We start from the raw sequence: 18490 nt of genomic DNA, 5'->3' as shown, positions 1-18490 counted from the left end.
AGGGAGATGCTGACACAGAGACAGAACCATGTACAGTTTATTGGGGAGATACCAGGAGAGACAAAGCACAGGGTACAGGATGGGCAGGGAAAGCATTCAGACCACCAGGCAGAAACATTCATATCTTGACTAGATATAAAAACTCATTGGAGCCTGGTTGTTGGAGGTCAAGGAAGTCTTCAGATTACAAAATGATTACCCTGTAAGGCAAGAGGATTTGGGTTAGTACAATGGGATCTTATGTTTTCCTAAATGCTCTCTGCCTCCCATACTGTATCTGAGGCCTTGGATGAACACTTGGGTGTGTGGCCACATCTGTGAGTCTGTATGTAATAGACAATAATTGTCTTCACATCTCACATAGAAATATCTGATTGTACCTGTTCTCTTAACTATATTTTACTTCATTGTGGCTAGGACCTGACATTTAATAGAAAAAAGGGGGCTCTTTGCCTTGTCTTTGAAATGACAATTGCCACTACCGGGGCTGAGGTATTACACTCTTAGTGTATTTTGTGGACTTAAATAAACATTTTTTGATGCTCATTGGCATGGAGCTATTTTCATTTAAACAGTGAGAATGGTGAATAGTCAGAGCCCAGATTCTTTGCCAAATATTATTATTTTTTTCTTTTTGAGACAGAGACAGAGAAAGCACAAACTTGTGAGTGAAGACGGATGGGGGAGAAGGTAAGGGAGAGAGAGAATCCCAGATAGGCTCCACACTCAGCACCGAGCCCGACTTGGGGCTCAATCGCAAAAGCTCGAGATCATGACCGGAGCAGCAATCAAGATTCTGCTGCTTAACCCACTGAGTCGCCCAGGAGCCCCTGCAGGTTCCTTATGTACTTCAACTCCTATTGTTCTAGTGACCTCAGAATCCAATATGTTCTCTCTATGACAGATTAAAATAAAAGCGGAGGCCCTGAGAAGGCCCCACTGAGAACTGGTATTTGGGCTGAGAAATCTGGAACACAGGCAAATCTGGAAACTGGGACTGAAGTCCCAGGGAAGTGCAGAGCTACAGGCAGGGTAGTGACGCAGATGCGGAGGCCTGGTGACAGGGCTCCAGCTAGGGCTGCTCCTGGCCAACCCTGACTCTCCCACTAACAGTCTGACTCGGGCTGAGGCCAGGGCGGCCACCCTTCACTGGTTTCCGTCTTGTCTTCATGTTTTCTCACTGCGGGACTTAAAGTCAGCCAGACAAGAATCCCCAAAGACCAAGTTAAATTTCCAAATCTCCACGATACTCTTTCACATGGTTCAGAATTTTCAGAAATTCAGGGAAACAACGCTCTTCACAGACTATGAGTGAAGGGATTCATGGCAAAAACGACATTCTGAGACAAATAACGGCGTGATCCACACTGTGTGAGTGAACACATGCTGCAGTCGGTGTGGACGGCGTGGTGTCTTCACACTCACTCTCAAGCTGCTGGCCTGCCGGGAACGGCCTCACCCTCCCTGAGAGAAGCCCAGCCTCTCCCTGAGCACCTCGGGCCTTCTGGGCATCCACGACCTCCTGTTTCTGTGTGACTCAGGGCTCCCTCCCTTTTTTCTGGATACATCTCTAGTTCTTCCCTTATACAGAACACACGGTCTATGTCCTGTCATCAGTGTGTCCCTCCCTTCTCTCAGACGCACACCCTCAATTCCTCACATTAAGGCCTCATCCCTCCCAGAGCACAGAGCATCATCTCCGTACCATATGTGTGTGACACCTGCTGAGCCCAGCATTCGGAGAAGGGCAGCTCTCTGCCACAAGGAACCTACAACCCTCTCAGTATGACTGGAAGACAAGGCCCATCAATTCTAAATACAGAACAACCAGAAGAAAGTTACCATGTCTAGCAGCCTTCACTCTGCCATACCACGAGAGGCCTGTGGGCAGCACCGCTGGTCCTTGTGAGGACGCTCCAGCATCTGTATCTGACCCACACCATGGAAAAGACAGAAGCTTCTCCACCTGGAAGTGACTGAGCAACATTCCAACAAACCCTCTACACCTGCATCCGGCATCTGCCACTTTTTCTTTCATTCTCACCTCCCAGACCAGACAAGACCGTTACCCACAAGTTTCTAAACTGCAGAGGACAAGGGCAGACCCCTACGCTAATGAAGAATGAAGGGACCACAGACCTGTGTCAGGCGTTTATACAACTAAGGAAATGACAGCTTAAACCCTACACGCCACAGATGAAGTGAGAGGTGTTTCATCCCTCCCAGAACAACGTATGCGGGTGCTGGATGTGCACGACGGTAAGAGACAGATGTCTGCCATTGTGCAACGGAGACACTTCCTTCCCAGCAATGGCACCTGCCCACTGCTCAGTGTGTGCAAATAGCCAGGAACATGCACGTGTGTCCTGAAGAACTTCAGAATCATACAGGGTCCCCAGCCTGGTTTCCCCTTGAAAGTCAAGCCCTGAACACAAACTCTGCCTTTGCTCCACTGACACAACCAGAAGGTGATCTGGAAATAGACACCTGTAAGGTCTGCATGAAGACTTGCCACTTTGAACAGGAAACGACACCACACACAGACCCCAGGATATACCCAACACACACAGGCCAAGACACTGTGCTGCCCAGAGAGGAACAGGATTCCAGAAATGGGTACAACTGAAAACACCCCAGCATTTACTTGGTTCTTCTCTGGGACCTTCTCGGGCATGGTGCTGCTATTGTCCCCTTGAACTCCACAGGCTTCTGATTTGGACCGAAGGCCTAGAAGGGACAGAGGTGGTTTCAGACTGGCGACGACCACACAGGATTCAAGCCAACCCTCTACCCCTGCCCCAGCCTATTCCCCTCTCTCCTTCTGGAGGGTCCACTGTGATTCTCACAGGACTCCCCTGACCCTTGTGGACGAAGACGGGAACTGTCCATCACCCTCGCAGATACGACCACTCTGCCTGGGACATATGTTTCCAGAACTAATCTATAATGCTGGACAACTGGGGTCTCCACATGTGAGACTGATGTGAAGGTTATGATTTGTCCAGCCCAGAGCCCAAAACGTCATGTCTGTGTGGTGCACCTGAGCAATGCTTCTATGTCTGTCCTCTGTGGAATGTCACTTTCTGCTCCATAGTAGAAGCCTGATGCCCAGTTCTGTATGGTGAACCAGACAGTCCATGAGATGGACGTCAGACAAAGTGGAGCAATGTTACCATGTCCTCACTTGGGCATATTGCTGCATTGCAAAGCCTTGTGGTACCACCTCTCCATACTCTCCACTGACAGAAGTGGTTCAACTATGAATAAGCTCTATGACCCATGTCAATTCAGATCATCTCACCATGTGGTGGGGGAACGAGGTGTGCCCGAGGCCCCCATGTCCACCACTGTGGAGGTGGATGAGGAGGAGGGAAGTCTGGTACATTCCACCCCATGTGGTAGGGCATATGGAGGAGCCCTGGGCAATGAGGGAACTCTCTCACACCTCTAGCGACCTGCAGAACAGACAAGAAAATATTTTAGCAAAACAGACAAAAGTTGCAACACCAAGAAAAGAAACCAAAACAAAGAGCTCTCAGCATCCGGCTCCTTCTCCAATACCACCTTCCAGGAGAGCTGCATCATGCTACAAAATTTACATGCCCCTCCCAGCTGGGGCCAGTCCAATGAGGGTGGAGAGGGCAATGGCTGTTACAGGAATAGCCTGTCACAACACATCACTGCCCATGTCGGCCCACATTCTCCAGCAAGAAGTCGTGTCTTAAAGATGAAAAAGGATCATTGCAGACTAAAGCAGCACATTCCAGACACGGAGGCATCGACATCCTGGACAACACTTCCTCTATCCTCCTCAGCCACCAGAGAAGATTTTGCTTTGGTCATAATAGAGAGAATGTGACGAAACTGAATGCCCTTTCTCCACAAAGTTTCTGAGCCACTTGAGGGGAATCGTTGGCCTGTAAGTCCCTGACTCTCCCCACGCTGCCTCGCTCCTGACAAAGGGGTCCTCTACTCTCTACAGTTTCTGTCCATGGCTACAAAGACACTTGAGGAATTAGGGCCTTGTGGTCTGACAGGGGCACTGGAAAAGTGTCTTCCGAGGGACATGATACCAAAAACCTTTATTTACACTAATCAGCTGTGCTTGTCTTTTTTTTTTTTAAGATTTTATTTATTTGACAGACAGAGATCAGAAGCAGGCAGAGAGGCAGAGAGAGAGAGAGAGAGAGAGAGAGAGAGAGAGAGAAGCAGGCTGAGCAGAGAGTCTGATGTGGGGCTTGATCCCAGGACCTAGGATCATGACCTGAGCCTAAGGCAGAGGCTTTAATGCACTGAGCCACACAGGCGCCCCCTGTGTTTGTCTGAAAACATAGTCATTTGGAAATTTCAACCTACTGAGTTCCAGAGTAATTTTGTACAATGGGAAATGAAGATGGGAAGGCCATATGAGAGAATTCACAAAAGGGTATATGCTTCCCAGTGGAAAACTCCACACGTGTAATGAGAAAAGAAATCAACTCTCACAGTAACTTAGGACCCAGTGACCTGCTCCTGGAAACCCAGCTGAAGGGCTGGGAGGCAGTGATCATGCATGTAATCACTGATGTCCCCCTTAAGAACATGTGACCCAGTGTGAGATTACGACAGTGCACATAAGAGCTTTGACACTTCAAAATACTTGTAGACAGGGTCTTAAGTGGGCTGGTTCTGCAAGGCACGTTTTCCATCAGAAGTAAAATGGAGATGACTTGTGAAACATGCCCTGAGAACATTGCAGACTGCAAAGGAGACAGTATAAAATGCAGAGAGAGTTTTCTCCAGTTTCTGTTTGTGAGGATTCCCAGACCCATCTATCCCCAGGATGAGCACACCAGTGCTCCTGAACGTAACCTAAAGGGAGTCGGGCTGGCCAGAGGACTTCACTGTGGAGGGAGGGGACCTCCTCCCCCAGTTACTTCCCCGGAGTGCACTGTGGGCAGGCAGGGGTACACATCCGCACACACATCTTCCCCACCACCATGTTCCAATACTATAGCATCTGTGCCAGAACGGCTATCCGCCCCCTGTGTCTCACCTAGCACCTGGGGTGAAGAGATCCCATGGGGAAAACTACTGTCACCACATGTTAATATAGGTCTGCACACCTCGACAGAGACAAGAGTGTGACACCAAGGATAATCAGCTAAGGAAAAAACTCCACTCAGGACAGGCCAGTATCTACAGCTGGGACCACACCTCCCCCATCACAGCAAACAGAGCAGCTCCTTCTATACATTGAGAACAAACACAATGAGAGGCCATGGGAAGCCAGGTGTCCATGCATGGAAGTGCAGGTGCTTGTGGGTCAACCGGAAGCCCACCAGCATCCCCCCTGACCAGCTCTGCTTTCCTCCCTGACAATGGGATCTTCTACACTCCACAAGGGCTGTCCATGGCCACAGACAGCGCTGAGGAGATAGGAGTGTCCGGAGTCCTGCAGAGGACCTGGAAGAGTGCTTTCTGAGAGAAACAGGACCCCTTAGAGTGAGCAAGACCATCTCTGTGGATCCCTGACATTCGGACAGTCCTTAGCTCAGGCACAGAGCAAATGCCTAGTCCTGGGTGCTGAGAACCACTGATGGGCCGATTCGATACCCCCAAATGGGAACCAGTGTGTCTGGAGAGCACAGGCAATGCTCCCAGGATGGGTCGGGAGAGACGCTATGAGCTGGCACAGCCATCAGACCCCATCAGAACCTGCTCACGGAAGCATAAGTAAAACACGTGTGAGGTGTGGGCCTTGCAGAGAGTCACTGGGATTCCCTCCTCAGGGCTGCTGCTCCAGGGGGTATTTTCTATGACACACCTGGCTCCTGCCAGAGTTCATCATCATCTCACCCAGGGGCCAACTGGAGGGAATCTAGCTGTCGTCTTCACCCACTCAGATGGGACGCACGGGAGGTCACAGCTCACCTTCTCCACAAACACTCAAGCTGCCCAAAGCATGTGGGGCAAGTGTGACGCGGTCCTGGCTTTTCCCATTTTCCATCTGAGGACCTCTGCAGACACCCTCCCAGGTTAGTCTCCTGACCCAAATACTAAAAATGCTCCAGCTCCCGCAGGAAAGCAAACCGCAAGGAGTCAGCCAGACTAGCTGACTTCACTGTGGGGTGAGATGTCACCCTCCACGAGTTATGTACACACACACATACACGCACGTACACACACACACACACAGACACACACATGCATGAGGTGAGCGTCCTACCATCCCGTGTCGCAAAGCATCTACAGATTTGGGAGGAAGCACAAATTTGAAGATCTCTAAGGGAGCAGGTGGAGGCTCCTGGGTGAACAGCGTGCACTCTGAAAGGGATGATCACAGGACACACACCAAGGCCACAGGATAGGACAGGGACCTGTCCACACTGCAATCCATTTCAGAAACAGACACAACTAAAAATGCCCAAGCACTTACCGTATGCATCTCTGGGTCCCTTTGAGGGTTAGTGCTGCTGTTCATCCTGGGAACCACTCTAGATGCTAGATCAGACAAAGGTCAGATGTTTATTGTGGTTTCATGCCCTCCATGCCTTCCTCTCCCATCTTGCACTCTTTCCCACACTTGGGTCCCTTATCAGAGGGTTACTTGGGTCCCTTATCAGAGGGTTTCACCCGTGACTCAAGTGAGTCCTTTGCAACGAGAGACACCAGTCACCTCTTGCGTGAGACACTCCAGGGCCCTGGTTCCAGTGTTTCTGTAAGCAATCCATCACGTGTAAACAGGTCGGGGTACAACTGGCTATCAACACTAAAATTGGGGTGCTCAACACACATCAGAAAAAAATCACTTTATCTTCATAGATTAAACACCTAAGTGAGAATAGCCTTGTGTGGGGACATCCACAAACCCTCAACATGAACAGCCCATGTTCTCTTCTCAGGCCACAGGTGGATGGTTCATTTGTCCATCCTGTAGTTGGGACCTAGAATGAGTGACTGGCCAACAAATAAACATTTCAGGGAAGAAACAGACTTTGACATTTGTATAGTCATGAACAAAGAAATCATAGACAGATTGAGCAATAAAGCTATGGCATTGCACTGATAACATGAGAGGAGTAAAATATATTTCATTGCTCAATATGGTCCTATAGATGACAAATAAAACAAAAATATAGAAACCTCCATAATGAGTAAATAAATTCCCTTTTTCACCAATAGTCTTTTTTTTTTTTTTTTGTCAAGGTGACCACTGAGTCAAGGTGGGAAGGGCGCTCGTCTCGCACCTTCTCAGGCTCAGCTCTTCCGAAGGGGGTAGCAAGGGTAAGGTGTGGAGCGGTGTGAGCTCCACCTGTCACGGGGGCAAGTGTCCTGCTGCCTGGGGGCATATAAGAAAAGCACCCTCCTGTCACCCCTTCAGACCACCTGCAGGCTTGTGATTCTCTCCAGGACACACAGCAATCACCCACAGGAACAGGAAGGACACCGTGTGGTTTCACAGCAGAAATCAGGCTGCTGCATTTCCCATTGTGCTCCCTACCTTGCCACACAGGCTTCTGCAACTCAGGCTTTCCCGGCTTCAGTTCCCGCCTCACGGACCCCACAGGCAGCATCTCCCTTTGCATCATGCGCAGTCTTGAACACAGAAAAAGAATGGACATCTCTAAGAATTACAACACCACATCCTCTCCTAGGCAGTAAACAGCATAGCCCTCACCTCTCCAAACACCTGCAAAAACGCATGTCAAACTCCCACACCTGTATTTCCAGTAGGTGTTCTCCCTGCTCTGCTGCATCATCCTTGTTTCCCAATACCGAGCCTTCATCTGCGGCAGAAAAACACACCCACCTTCAGTTGTGCCCGACTGTGCCGCAAACGAAGATGAGGAAAAGGAAAACACTTACCCAGTTAGCCAGAGCATTCCTCTCTTGAACTGCGATCTGAAAAAGCCAACACACCAGAAACCCATGTTCAGGGCTCTAAGGGCCACGACCATCACCTGCAGGGGGCGCCAAGGGGTCAGTGTGTTGGACACAACTTCGGTTACCTTGTGGTTGAAGCTGAGGTTAGACTCCTGCAGCTCTTCTCGCATTTCTTCCACTTCTCGTCTGTGAGGGGGGACAATTGTTTTCACCAGACAAAACCCAACACTGGGTGTGATTTTCAATCATCTGCCAATGTGGCCATCCTCCTCTTATCTGTCCCCTCATACAATTGATCCTGACACAGGAAACACTTTCACCTGACTATAATTGGACTGTGGGATCAAAGCTGTTCTTACAGCCTTTCCTTCATCATTTTTCTTTGCCTGCAGGATCAAAACCGACAAAACTTCCTTACCCGTTTTCAATCCTTCCCTCAGTTATCAGATGACAAATTCTCCTTTAACTTCTATCCTCGCTATGGTTCCCAGGTTTGCAGAGACCAGCACCATCAGATGCCACTACCGGGCTTATGGGAAAGACTCATCCTAGGACAAACTGTTTTCCTCCAAACACCACCTCAAGGACGCTGGTATGGAGCTAGTTTCCACAGTCATGCCAACACTGGGGATCCGGATATGTTTAGTAACGTAATTGTTTTGTGCCTTATCTTTCTGTGTCAGTTAATTTGCTCTGGATACATCCTCTGAATTTTAGTGTATATTACTTAATTGAGTCCTCAAAATATACAGAGATTAACAATCCAGAGGGAGGGAGGAGTCAAGATGGTGGAGAAATAGCAGGCTGAGATGACATCAGGTAGCAGGAGATGAGCTAGATAGCTTATCAAACCATTCCAAACACCTACAGATCCAACAGGAGATCGAAGAGAATAAGAGCATCAATTTGAGAAACAGAATATCGACTACTTTCTGAAAGGTCGGACCCACGGAGAAGTGAATCCAAAGCGATGGGAAGATAGACCCCGTGGGGAGGGTCCGGCTCCTGACAAGCAACAGAGCACAAATCCAGGACTTTTAAAAGCGATGTGCACTGAGGGACGTCGCTCCAGAGGCTAAACCGGGCTGAAGCCCATGCAGGGACGGCGTGGCCCCAGGTCCTGCAGGGTCACAGAAGGCCCGGGGGTGTCTGAGTGTCATAGAACATGCAAGTATTAGAGCGGGGAAGCCGGCAACAGAAAGAGAGCCAAGGAGTGACCTTTCAACTCAGCGTTACCTTGAACCGTAATCCATGGCACAGGATCTGGGGAAATCCCCCCAAAAGAGCTCAGCGATCTAAGGGTTTCGGAGACTCCAGGTGGAGCTGTGTGCCAGAGACAGAGACACTTGGTCACAGCCTGGGTGAGGTCTGAGCGCAGCCGGAGGCCAGGGAGAGGGAAATGATGAGTGCTTTTCCCTGAGGGCGCACTGAGGAGTGGGTCCCTGAGCTTTCGGCTCCTCCAGGACAGAGATTGGGAGGCCGCCACTTTCATTACTGATCTCTGGAACTCTAAGGAAAGTGTTCAGGAAACAAAATCTCCTGAAAGCGACCCCAGCGGATTACTTAGCCTGGCCTCTGGAAAGGGTGGTGCAATTCTGCCTGGGGCAAAGAGACCTGCGAATCACTACAACAGTCCCCTCCCTGAGAAGATCAACAAGAAGTCCAGCCAAGACCAAGTTCACTTACCAAGGAGAACAGCGGAATACCAGAGGAGGCTAAAGCAAACCATGAATTCACGGCTTTCTCCTCATGATACTTTAGTCTTGCAAAGTTAATTTTTTTAACTTTACTTTTTTATCTTCAGCTAATTTTTTTTAAACTTTTACCCTTTCTTCTTTTAACGTTTTTTTTAAACTAGTTTATCTTAACAATACTTTTCATTAAAATAATCTTTTTCAAACCTTCATTATTATTGTCACGTTATCCTTCATTGTATCTAACTTCAGTTTCTGTATACACATAGGGTTTTTTCTTCTAAAAAATTTGGGGTACAACTTCTTCTAATAGATGAAACTACACCCTAAATCTACCACCGGGCTTGTTCTACTCTCCAGCTTGAGCAATTCTTCTCCATTTTCTTTTTCTTTATTCTCCCAACCAACTTACATATCAACTCTTTCTTTAGAAATTAAAAAAAATTCTTTTCATCTTAATAGTCATATTCCGTCCTTCATTGTGCTTACTCTTATATATGTTTTCCATCCTTTAAAATTTGGGGAGGTAATTTCTTGTAAGAGACAAAAATACACCCCAAATTAAGTGAATGACCCTGTTCTAGTCACCAGACTAATATGTATATATATTTTTCTTTTTTATATTATTTCATTATTTGTATTCTTTTTTAAATTTTTTCCCTGATCCTCCTTTTTCCCCCTTTCTCTCCCACCATGATTTGGGTTCTCTTCTGATTTGGCTAAAGCACACTTTCCTGGGGTCTTTGCCACCCTTTTAGTATTTTATTTGCTCCTTCAAATATTCTTATCTGGACAAAGTGACAAGGCGGAAAAACTCACCACAAATAAAGAACAAGAGACAGTATCGAAGGCTAGGGACCTAATCAATACGGACATTGGTAATATGTCAGATCTAGAGTTCAAAATGACGATTCTCAAGGTTCTAGCCATGCTCTAAAAAGGCATGGGAGATATTAAAGAAACCCTACCTGGAGATATAAAAGCCCTTTCTGGATAAATAAAAGAACCACAGTTTAACCATGTTGAAATCCAAAAAGCTATTAAAGAGGTGCAATCAAAGATGGAGGCTCTTACTGCTAGGATAAATGAGGCAGAAGAAAGAATTAGTGATATAGAAGACCAAATAACAGAGAATAAAGAAGCTGAGCAAAAGAGAGACAAACAACTACAGGACCACTTGGGGAGAATTCCAGAGATAAGTGATACCATAAGACAAAACAACATTAGAATAACTGGGATTCCAGAAGGAGAAGAAGAGAGAGCAGAGCAGAAGGTATATTGGAGAGAATTATTGGAGAGAATTTCCCTAATATGGCAAAGGGAGCAAGCATCAAAATCCAGGAGGTGTAGAGAACCCCCCTCGAAATCAATAAGAATAGGTCCACAACCCGCCATCTAATAGTAAAATTTACAAGTCTTAGAAACAAAGAGAAAATTCTGACAGCACCCCGGGACAAGAAGTCTGTAACATACAATGGTAAAAATATTAGATTGGCAGCAGAATTATCCAAAGAGACCTGGCAGGCCAGCAAGGACTGGCAAGATATATTCAGAGCAATAAATGAGAAAAATATGCAGCCAAGAATACTATATCCAGCTAGACTATCATTGAAAATAGAAGGAGAGGTAAAAACCTTCCAGGACAAACAAAATCTGAAAGAATTTGCAAACACCAAACCAGCTCTACAAAAAATATTGAAAGTGGTCCTCTAAGAAAAGAGAGAGCCTAAAAGTTGTAGATCAGAAAGGAACAGAGACAACATACAGTAACAGTCATCTTACAGGCAATACAAGGGCACTAAATTCATATCTCTCAATAGTTCCCCTGAATGTAAATGGGTTAAATACCCCAATCAAAAGACACAGGGTATCAGAATGGATAAAAAAAACAATACCCAACCATATGCTGCCTACAAGAAACTCATTTTAGACCCTAAGACACCTCCAGATTTAAAGTGAGGGTGTGGAAAACAATTTACCATGCTAATGAAAATCAGAAGAAAGTTGGGGTGGCAATCCTTCTATCAGATCAATTAGATTTTATGCCAAAGACTATAATAAAAGAGATGAGGAAGGACACTATATCATACTCAAAGGGTCTCTCCAACAAGAAGATCTAACAATTTTAAATATCTATGCCCCTAACATGGGAGCAGCCAACTATATAAACCAATTAATAACAAAATCAAAGAAACACATCAACAATAATTCAAGAAGAGTAGGGGACTTTAACACTCTCCTCACTGAAATGGACAGATCATGCAAGCGAAAGATGAACAAGGAAATAAAGGCCTTAAATGACACACTGGACCATCACAGATGTATTCAGAACATTCCATCCCAAAGCAACAATACATATTCTTCTCTAATGCACATGGAACATTCTCCAAAAGAGATCACATCCTGGTTCACAGATCAGGTCTCAACCGGTATCAAAAGATTGGGATCATCCCCTGCATATTTTCAGACGACAATGCTCTGAAGCTAGGACTCAATCACAAGAGGAAAGTTGGAAGGAACTCAAATGACAGAGAAAGGAAGCTAAAGAGCATCCTATTAAAGAATGGATGTCTCAACCAGGAAAATAAAGAAGAATTGAAAAAAAAAAATCATGGAAACAAATGACAATGAAAACACAATGGTTCAAAATCCGTGGGACACAGCAAAGGCAGTGCTGAGAGGAAAATATATAGCGATACAAGCCTTTCTCAAGAAATAAGAAAGGTCTCAAATACACAACCTAACCCTACACCTAAAGGGGCTGGAGAAAGAACACCGAAGAAAACCTAAACTCAGCAGGAGAAGAGAAATCATAAAGATCAGAGCAGAAATCAATGAAATAGAAACAAACAAACAGGGGCGCCTGGGTGGCTCAGTGGGTTGGGGCTCTGCCTTTGGCTCAGGTCATGATCCCAGGGTCCCGGGATCGAGCCCTGCATCGGGCTCTCTGCTCAGCAGGAAGCCTGCTTCCTTCTCCCTCTCTATGCCTGCCTCTCTGCCTACTGCTTACTTGTGATCTCTCTCTCTGTCAAATAAATACTTAAAATCTTTAAAAACAAACAAACAAACAAACAAAACAATAGAACAAATCAATGAAACTAGGAGCTGGTTCTCTGAAAGAATTAATAAGATTGATAAACCCCTGGCCACACCTATCAAAGGAAAAGAAAAAGGACCCAAATTAATAAAATCACAAAAGAAAGAGGAGAGATCAAACCAACACCAAAGAAATACAAACAATTATAAGTACATATTATGAGCAACTCTTCGCCAACAAATCTGACAATCTGGAAGAAGTGGGTGCACTATCAGAGACAATATTATCTATCACAAGTGAGCCAGGAATAAATAGAAAACCTTAACAGACCCATAACCAGTAGGGAGATTGAAATAGTCATCAAAAATATCCAAACAAATAAAAGCCCAGGGCGAGATTGCTTCCCAGGGGAATTCTATCAAACATTTAAAGAAGAATTAATTCCTATTGTCCCGAAACTGTTCCAAAAAACTGAAATGGTAGGAAAACTTCCAAACTCGTTTTATGAGGCCTGCATCACCTTGATCCCCAAACCAGACAAGGATCCCATCAAAAAAGAGAATTACAGATCAATATCCTTGATGAACACAGACGCAAGAATCCTCACCAAAATACTAGCCAATAGGATCCAAGAGTACATTAAAACGATTATTCTCCACCACCAAGTGGGATTTATTCCAGGGCTGCAAGGTTGGTTCAACATCTGCAAATCAATTAATGTGATACAATACATTAAGAAAAGAACAAGAACCACATGATACTCTCAATAGATGCTGAGAAAGCATTTGACAAAGTACAGCATTCCTTCCTGATCAGAACACTTCAAAGTGTAGGGATAGAGGGCACATATCTCAATATTATCATAGCCATCTATGGAAAACCCACTGCAAATATCATTCTCAATGGAGAAAAACTGAGAGCTTTTCCGCTAAGGCCAGGAACACGGCAGGGATGTCCATTATCACCATTGCTATTCAACATAGTACTAGAAGTCCACGCCTCAGCAATCAGACAACAAAAAGATATCAAAAACATCCAAATCAGCAAAAAAAAAAAAAAAAAAAGTCAAACTCTCACTCTTTGCAGATGATATGATACTATATGTGGAAACCCCAAAAGACTTCACTCCAAATCTGCTAGAACTTGTACAGGAATTCAGTAAAGTGTCAGGATATAAAACCAATGCACAGAAATCAGTTGCATTGCTTTACACAACAACAAGACAAAAGGACGAAAATTAAGGAGTCAACCCCATTTACAACTGCACCCAAAACCATAAGATAATTAGGAATACAACTAAGCAAAGAGGCAAAGAAACTATACTAAGAAAACTCTAAAGCACTCATGAAAGAAATTGAGGAAGACACAAAGAAATGGAAAAAGGTTCCATGCACCTGGATTGGAAAAACAAATATTATGAAAATGTCTTTGCTATCTAAAGAAATTCACACATTTAATGCAATCCCTATCAAAATCCCATCCATTTTTTTCAAAGAAATGGAACAAATAATCCTAAAATTTATGTGGAACCAGAAAAAACCTCGAATAGCCAAAGCAATATTGAAAAAGAAAGCCAAAGTTGGTGGCATCACAATTCTGGAATTCAAGCTCTGCTTCAAAGCTGTCATCATCAAGACAGAAGGGTACTGGCACAAAAACTGACACATAGATCAATGGACCAGAAGAGAGAATCCAAAAATACACCCTCAACTCTATGGTCAACTAATCTTCAACAAAGCAGGAAAGAATGTCCAATGTCCAAAGACCGTCTCTTCAACAAATGGTGTTGGGGAAATTGGACAGCCACATGCATTAAAATGAAACTGGACCATTTCCTTACACTACACAGGAAAATAGACTAAAAATGGACGAAGGGCGTCAATGTGAGAAAGGAATCCATCAAAATCCTTGAGGAGAATACAGGCAACAACATCTTCGACCTCAACCACAGCAACTTCTTCCTAGAAACATCATCAAAAGGGAGGAAATCAAAGGCAAAAACAAACTATTGGAACTTCATCAAGACCAAAAGCTTCTGCACAGCAAAGGAAACAGTTAACAAAACCAAAAGACAACTGACAGAATGGGAGAAGATATTTGCAAACGACATATCAGATAAAGGGCTAGGATCCAAAATCTATAAAGAGCTTCGGAAACTCAACACCCAAAGAACAAATAATCCAATCAAGAAACGGCAGAGGACATGAACAGACATTTCTGCAAAGACATCCAGATGGCCAACAGACACATGAAAAATTGCTCCACATCACTCGGCATCAGGGAAATACAAATCAAAACCACAATGAGATACCACCTCACACTAGTCAGAATGGCTAAGATTAACAAGTCAGGAAATGACAGATGCTGGTGAGGATGCATAGAAAAAGGAACACTCTTACACTTTTGGTGGGAATGCAAGCTGGTGCAACCACTCTGGAAAACACCATGGTGGTTTCTCAAAAAGCTGAAAATAGAGCTACCCTATGACCCAGCAATTGCACTACTGGCTATTTACCCTAATGATACAAACGTAGTGATCTGAAGGGCCACGTGTACCTGAATGTTTATAGCAGCAATGTCCACAATAGCCAAACTACGGAAAGGACCTAGATGTCCATCAACAAATGAGTGGATAAAGAAGATGTGGTATATATATACAGTGGAATACTATGAAGCCATCAAAAGAAATATCTTGCCATTTGCGACGACGTGCATGGAACTAGAGGGAATTATCCTTATCGAAATAAGTCGATCGGAGAAAGACAACTATCATATGGTCTCCCTGATATGAGGAAGTGGAGATGCAACGTGGGGGGTTGTGGGGTAGGAAAAGAATAAATGAAACAAGATGTCACAAAATAAACTGAGGGATGCTGGGGGGAAGGTTGTAGGGAGAGGATGGTGGGGTTATGGACACTGGGGAGGGTATGAGCTATGGTGAGTGCTGTGAAGTGTGTAAGCCTGATGAATAACAGACATGTACCCCTGGGGCTAAGAATTCATCATAGGTTTATAAGAAAATTAAAAATTTAAAAAAAATCCAAAGGGAACTTTTCAGGAGCCAATAGTATGTAGTGTCTGAACTTACCCGTACTTCTCCATTTCTTCTACAGTTACTTTCAGATATTTATCGGCAGCTAACAGCTCATTCTTAGTTGCATTCAATTCATACAGTTTCTCTTCTAGCTTCCTAAGATGGGAGAGATATATACATTGTCCAGTAGCCACGGTCCTGAATTTTTGCCATTTATTCTTCCAGCACACTTGATGGCCTATGGTGGAATGTCCCCGCTAAAAGCACAGACTGACAACACAACAGGGAAATGAATGAAGGCCCCATTTAAGGTTGAAGAAACATCGAACTCTTGCTGCTGGCCAAGCTCCCTGCAATCGGGGCTTTCTTTTTACTTGTCTACTTTAATTCATTCACTATGTCACCAAATAATATTGCACTCTGTGCCCTCTTGGAATACGTCTTTGGTTTGAGAAGGTGAAGGCTCATTTCAATTCAAAGTGAAAAGCCAAGCCTGATGAGCTACACTCATTAGGATGAATAGGGGACCATCATTAGTCTCTGTGGGGAGCCCTGATCCTCAGACCAAGGCTGTGCCCCCACATTCAGCCCAAAGGAACTTCCAGAATATGGCTTCACTGGTATGGAAACTCACTCCCACACATCTCTAGGCTTTAAATGTACAACCCCTGGCCCCTCGTGAAAGATCCTGGAATAGGAAAAGGCCAATCTTAGTGCCGAAAATATGTCCTTAAATAATCCATGTGAACTGTCACATACTCAGGGTGTTATCACAGTGGAACATAGTTCAGATGTAAATCTGTCAACTCCAATGACTCTACCTTTATTAAAAAAAAAGATTTTATTTATTTATTTGACAGAGAGAGATCTCAAGTATGCAGAGAGGTAGGCAGAGCGGGGGGGAGCAGGCTGCCCACTGAGCAAAGAGCCCAATGCAGGGCTCCATCCCAGGGGGACCATGACCTCAGCCGAAAGCAGAGGCTCTAACCTACTGAACCACCCAGGCGCCCCAAGTAAACCTTCTTGACCAAGACCAACTTCATGGATGGTGAAGGCAGCAAATGGTGATGCTTAGAAAGGTTGGTCTGCTGGGCTGCCCTCAACTCTTTTGTTCATGGTGTTCATTCACAAGGTTTCAACAGGACACTTGTCAAGAATCTCATGCAGAAAGACTTAGGGACAGACAAAAGCTCTAGAAAGAGAAGGACAGGAGCATCTGCTTTTGGTCTATCAACCATCCTTCAGCAAATGTCTTCTGGAGCGGCAGTCAGTGTGCGGCTCAGGGATATGGTGTTGAAGAGAGAAAGGTGGTCAGGACACTGGACCTGCCCCAAGAAGGTCCTGAAGTATGTAAATTAAAAGTAAGACTCCTTTCTTTGCCTGAATTGTGTTCTAACGGCAGAAATAAAAGTAATGAAATATTATTATTATTATTATTAAAATTATTATTATTTCAAAGATTGATTTGAGAGAAGGAAAGAGTGAGGGGAGTGGGTCTTTACCAATGAACAGAACCCAAGTGCCTATGAGAGAGAGTGGCCCCCACCACCGATGTGGGACGGAATAACACAAAGCTGATTCCCCAGGGTAGACAGGGAACAGTTTTGCTTTTCCACATGAATGAGGGACTCCAACGTCCTTATCTCCTCCTGAGAAATAAAAGGACACACTGGACAAGAGAGAAAACTTGTGACTGAATGCACCCAATTTCTAAAGAGCACATGAAGAAACATGATAATCAGATGGAGAAGAAGGAAGCCTAGGAGAAAGCCAGCCTGGCAGTGAGAGCCAGTTTCCAGAGGACACATCAGTGAATTCTAGAACAGGCGAGTGAATACAAAGTAAATGAACAAGCAACCTTTTGGGGACAGGTTGGAATTCAACAAGCGAAGCTCTCGTCCAGCCAGCAAAGATGAGACTTAATGAAACTGCAGACTTTGGTTGCGATCCAAGAGACATACACCTAGAAAATCGTGTGGAGGGGCACCAGGATGGCTCAGTAATTATCTGCTTAAAAGTATTTGGTACAGGTCATGATCCCAGGGTCCTGCAACAGAGCCCCACACTGGACTCCCTGTTCGGTGGGAAGCCTGCTTCTCCCTCTTGCACTCCCCCTGCTTGTGTTCTCTTGCACGCGGTGTCTCTTTCTGTCAAATAGATAAATAAAATCTCTTTAAGAAAGAAAGAAAGAAAGAAACAAAGAAAGAAAGAAAGAAAGAAAGAGAAAAGAAAATCAGGTGGACAGGAAATACCCTGGCCTTCTAAGGTATTGGGCTGCAGCGAATGATCTCAGTTGTACACCAGATAAAGGGACCCAGTATTGCTGGAGCCCCAGCACACTTTCCACAAAGAAACTTTCCCTGTTTCTGCAGGAAGAGAATTCCATTTTTCTCTGCACATTCTGGACCCAAGTCTCATACTGAACAAGAAATGGACCTAATGCAGGAGTGGTCAGAGCACGTGATGAGAGTTAAAATGAAAGGACAATGTAGACTGATCCAGAGGGGATCCATGTATCAAAGTGATTAATGCTGGTACCTTCCCTCTTCTTCCCCAATGAATCACACAATAACATGTGGCAAGTCATTAGAACAGAAAGGAAAATTCAGGTTACACAAATCAAGACAGGAAGGGCAGGCACAATTCTACAGAATGCATTTGGCAAAAGTACACAAAGATCCAATTCCAGAAGATCTAAATACTTGCTGCCACGAAAATTCATACAACAATATCTATGACAAGACAGCAATAGCTTACTTTTCTGCAGTCAGTTTTCGGTTTTCAGAGAACTCCACCACCATATCCAATTTTTTCTTTAGCAGGTTCAATTCTGCTTCTTTAGCTGTCTTCTGATAGCTC

At 44.8% G+C, this 18490-nt stretch overlaps 2 protein-coding genes across 3 annotated transcripts in view; both read right to left on the bottom strand.

The window, feature by feature from the left end:
• Window positions 1-6: 6 nt before the first annotated feature.
• On the bottom strand, window positions 7-18469 carry LOC309857167 (transport and Golgi organization protein 1 homolog). 2 transcript variants are annotated; one of them, XM_082749991.1, is made up of 10 exons: window positions 18389-18469; window positions 15686-15787; window positions 7992-8052; window positions 7849-7884; window positions 7702-7769; window positions 7484-7578; window positions 6419-6483; window positions 3302-3455; window positions 2645-2727; window positions 7-200 (listed from the first exon to the last, which is right to left on the bottom strand). In XM_082749991.1, exons 1-10 carry the CDS (start codon window positions 18430-18432, stop codon window positions 180-182), a joined length of 729 nt encoding a protein of 242 aa, XP_082606117.1. In that variant the 5' UTR covers window positions 18433-18469; the 3' UTR covers window positions 7-179. The 2 variants fall into 2 exon arrangements, with proteins under 2 accessions (XP_082606117.1, XP_082606118.1); XM_082749992.1 differs by lacking the exon at window positions 15686-15787 and having other exon boundaries at window positions 8-200; window positions 18389-18466.
• The window catches only part of LOC309857164 (uncharacterized protein), a gene marked incomplete at both ends in the record, with an annotated part of 40064 nt that continues 40029 nt past the window's right edge, over window positions 18456-18490 (bottom strand). Inside the window, one exon of the mRNA XM_082749990.1 lies at window positions 18456-18461. Coding sequence (XP_082606116.1) covers window positions 18456-18461 — 6 coding nt within the window. The remainder of the gene's footprint in view (window positions 18462-18490) is intronic.

This window comes from Mustela nivalis, assembly GCF_964662115.1.
Source record: "Mustela nivalis genome assembly, contig: HAP1_SCAFFOLD_448, whole genome shotgun sequence".
NCBI lineage: Eukaryota > Metazoa > Chordata > Mammalia > Carnivora > Mustelidae > Mustela > Mustela nivalis.
This window is presented reverse-complemented; position numbering and strand designations above follow the sequence as displayed.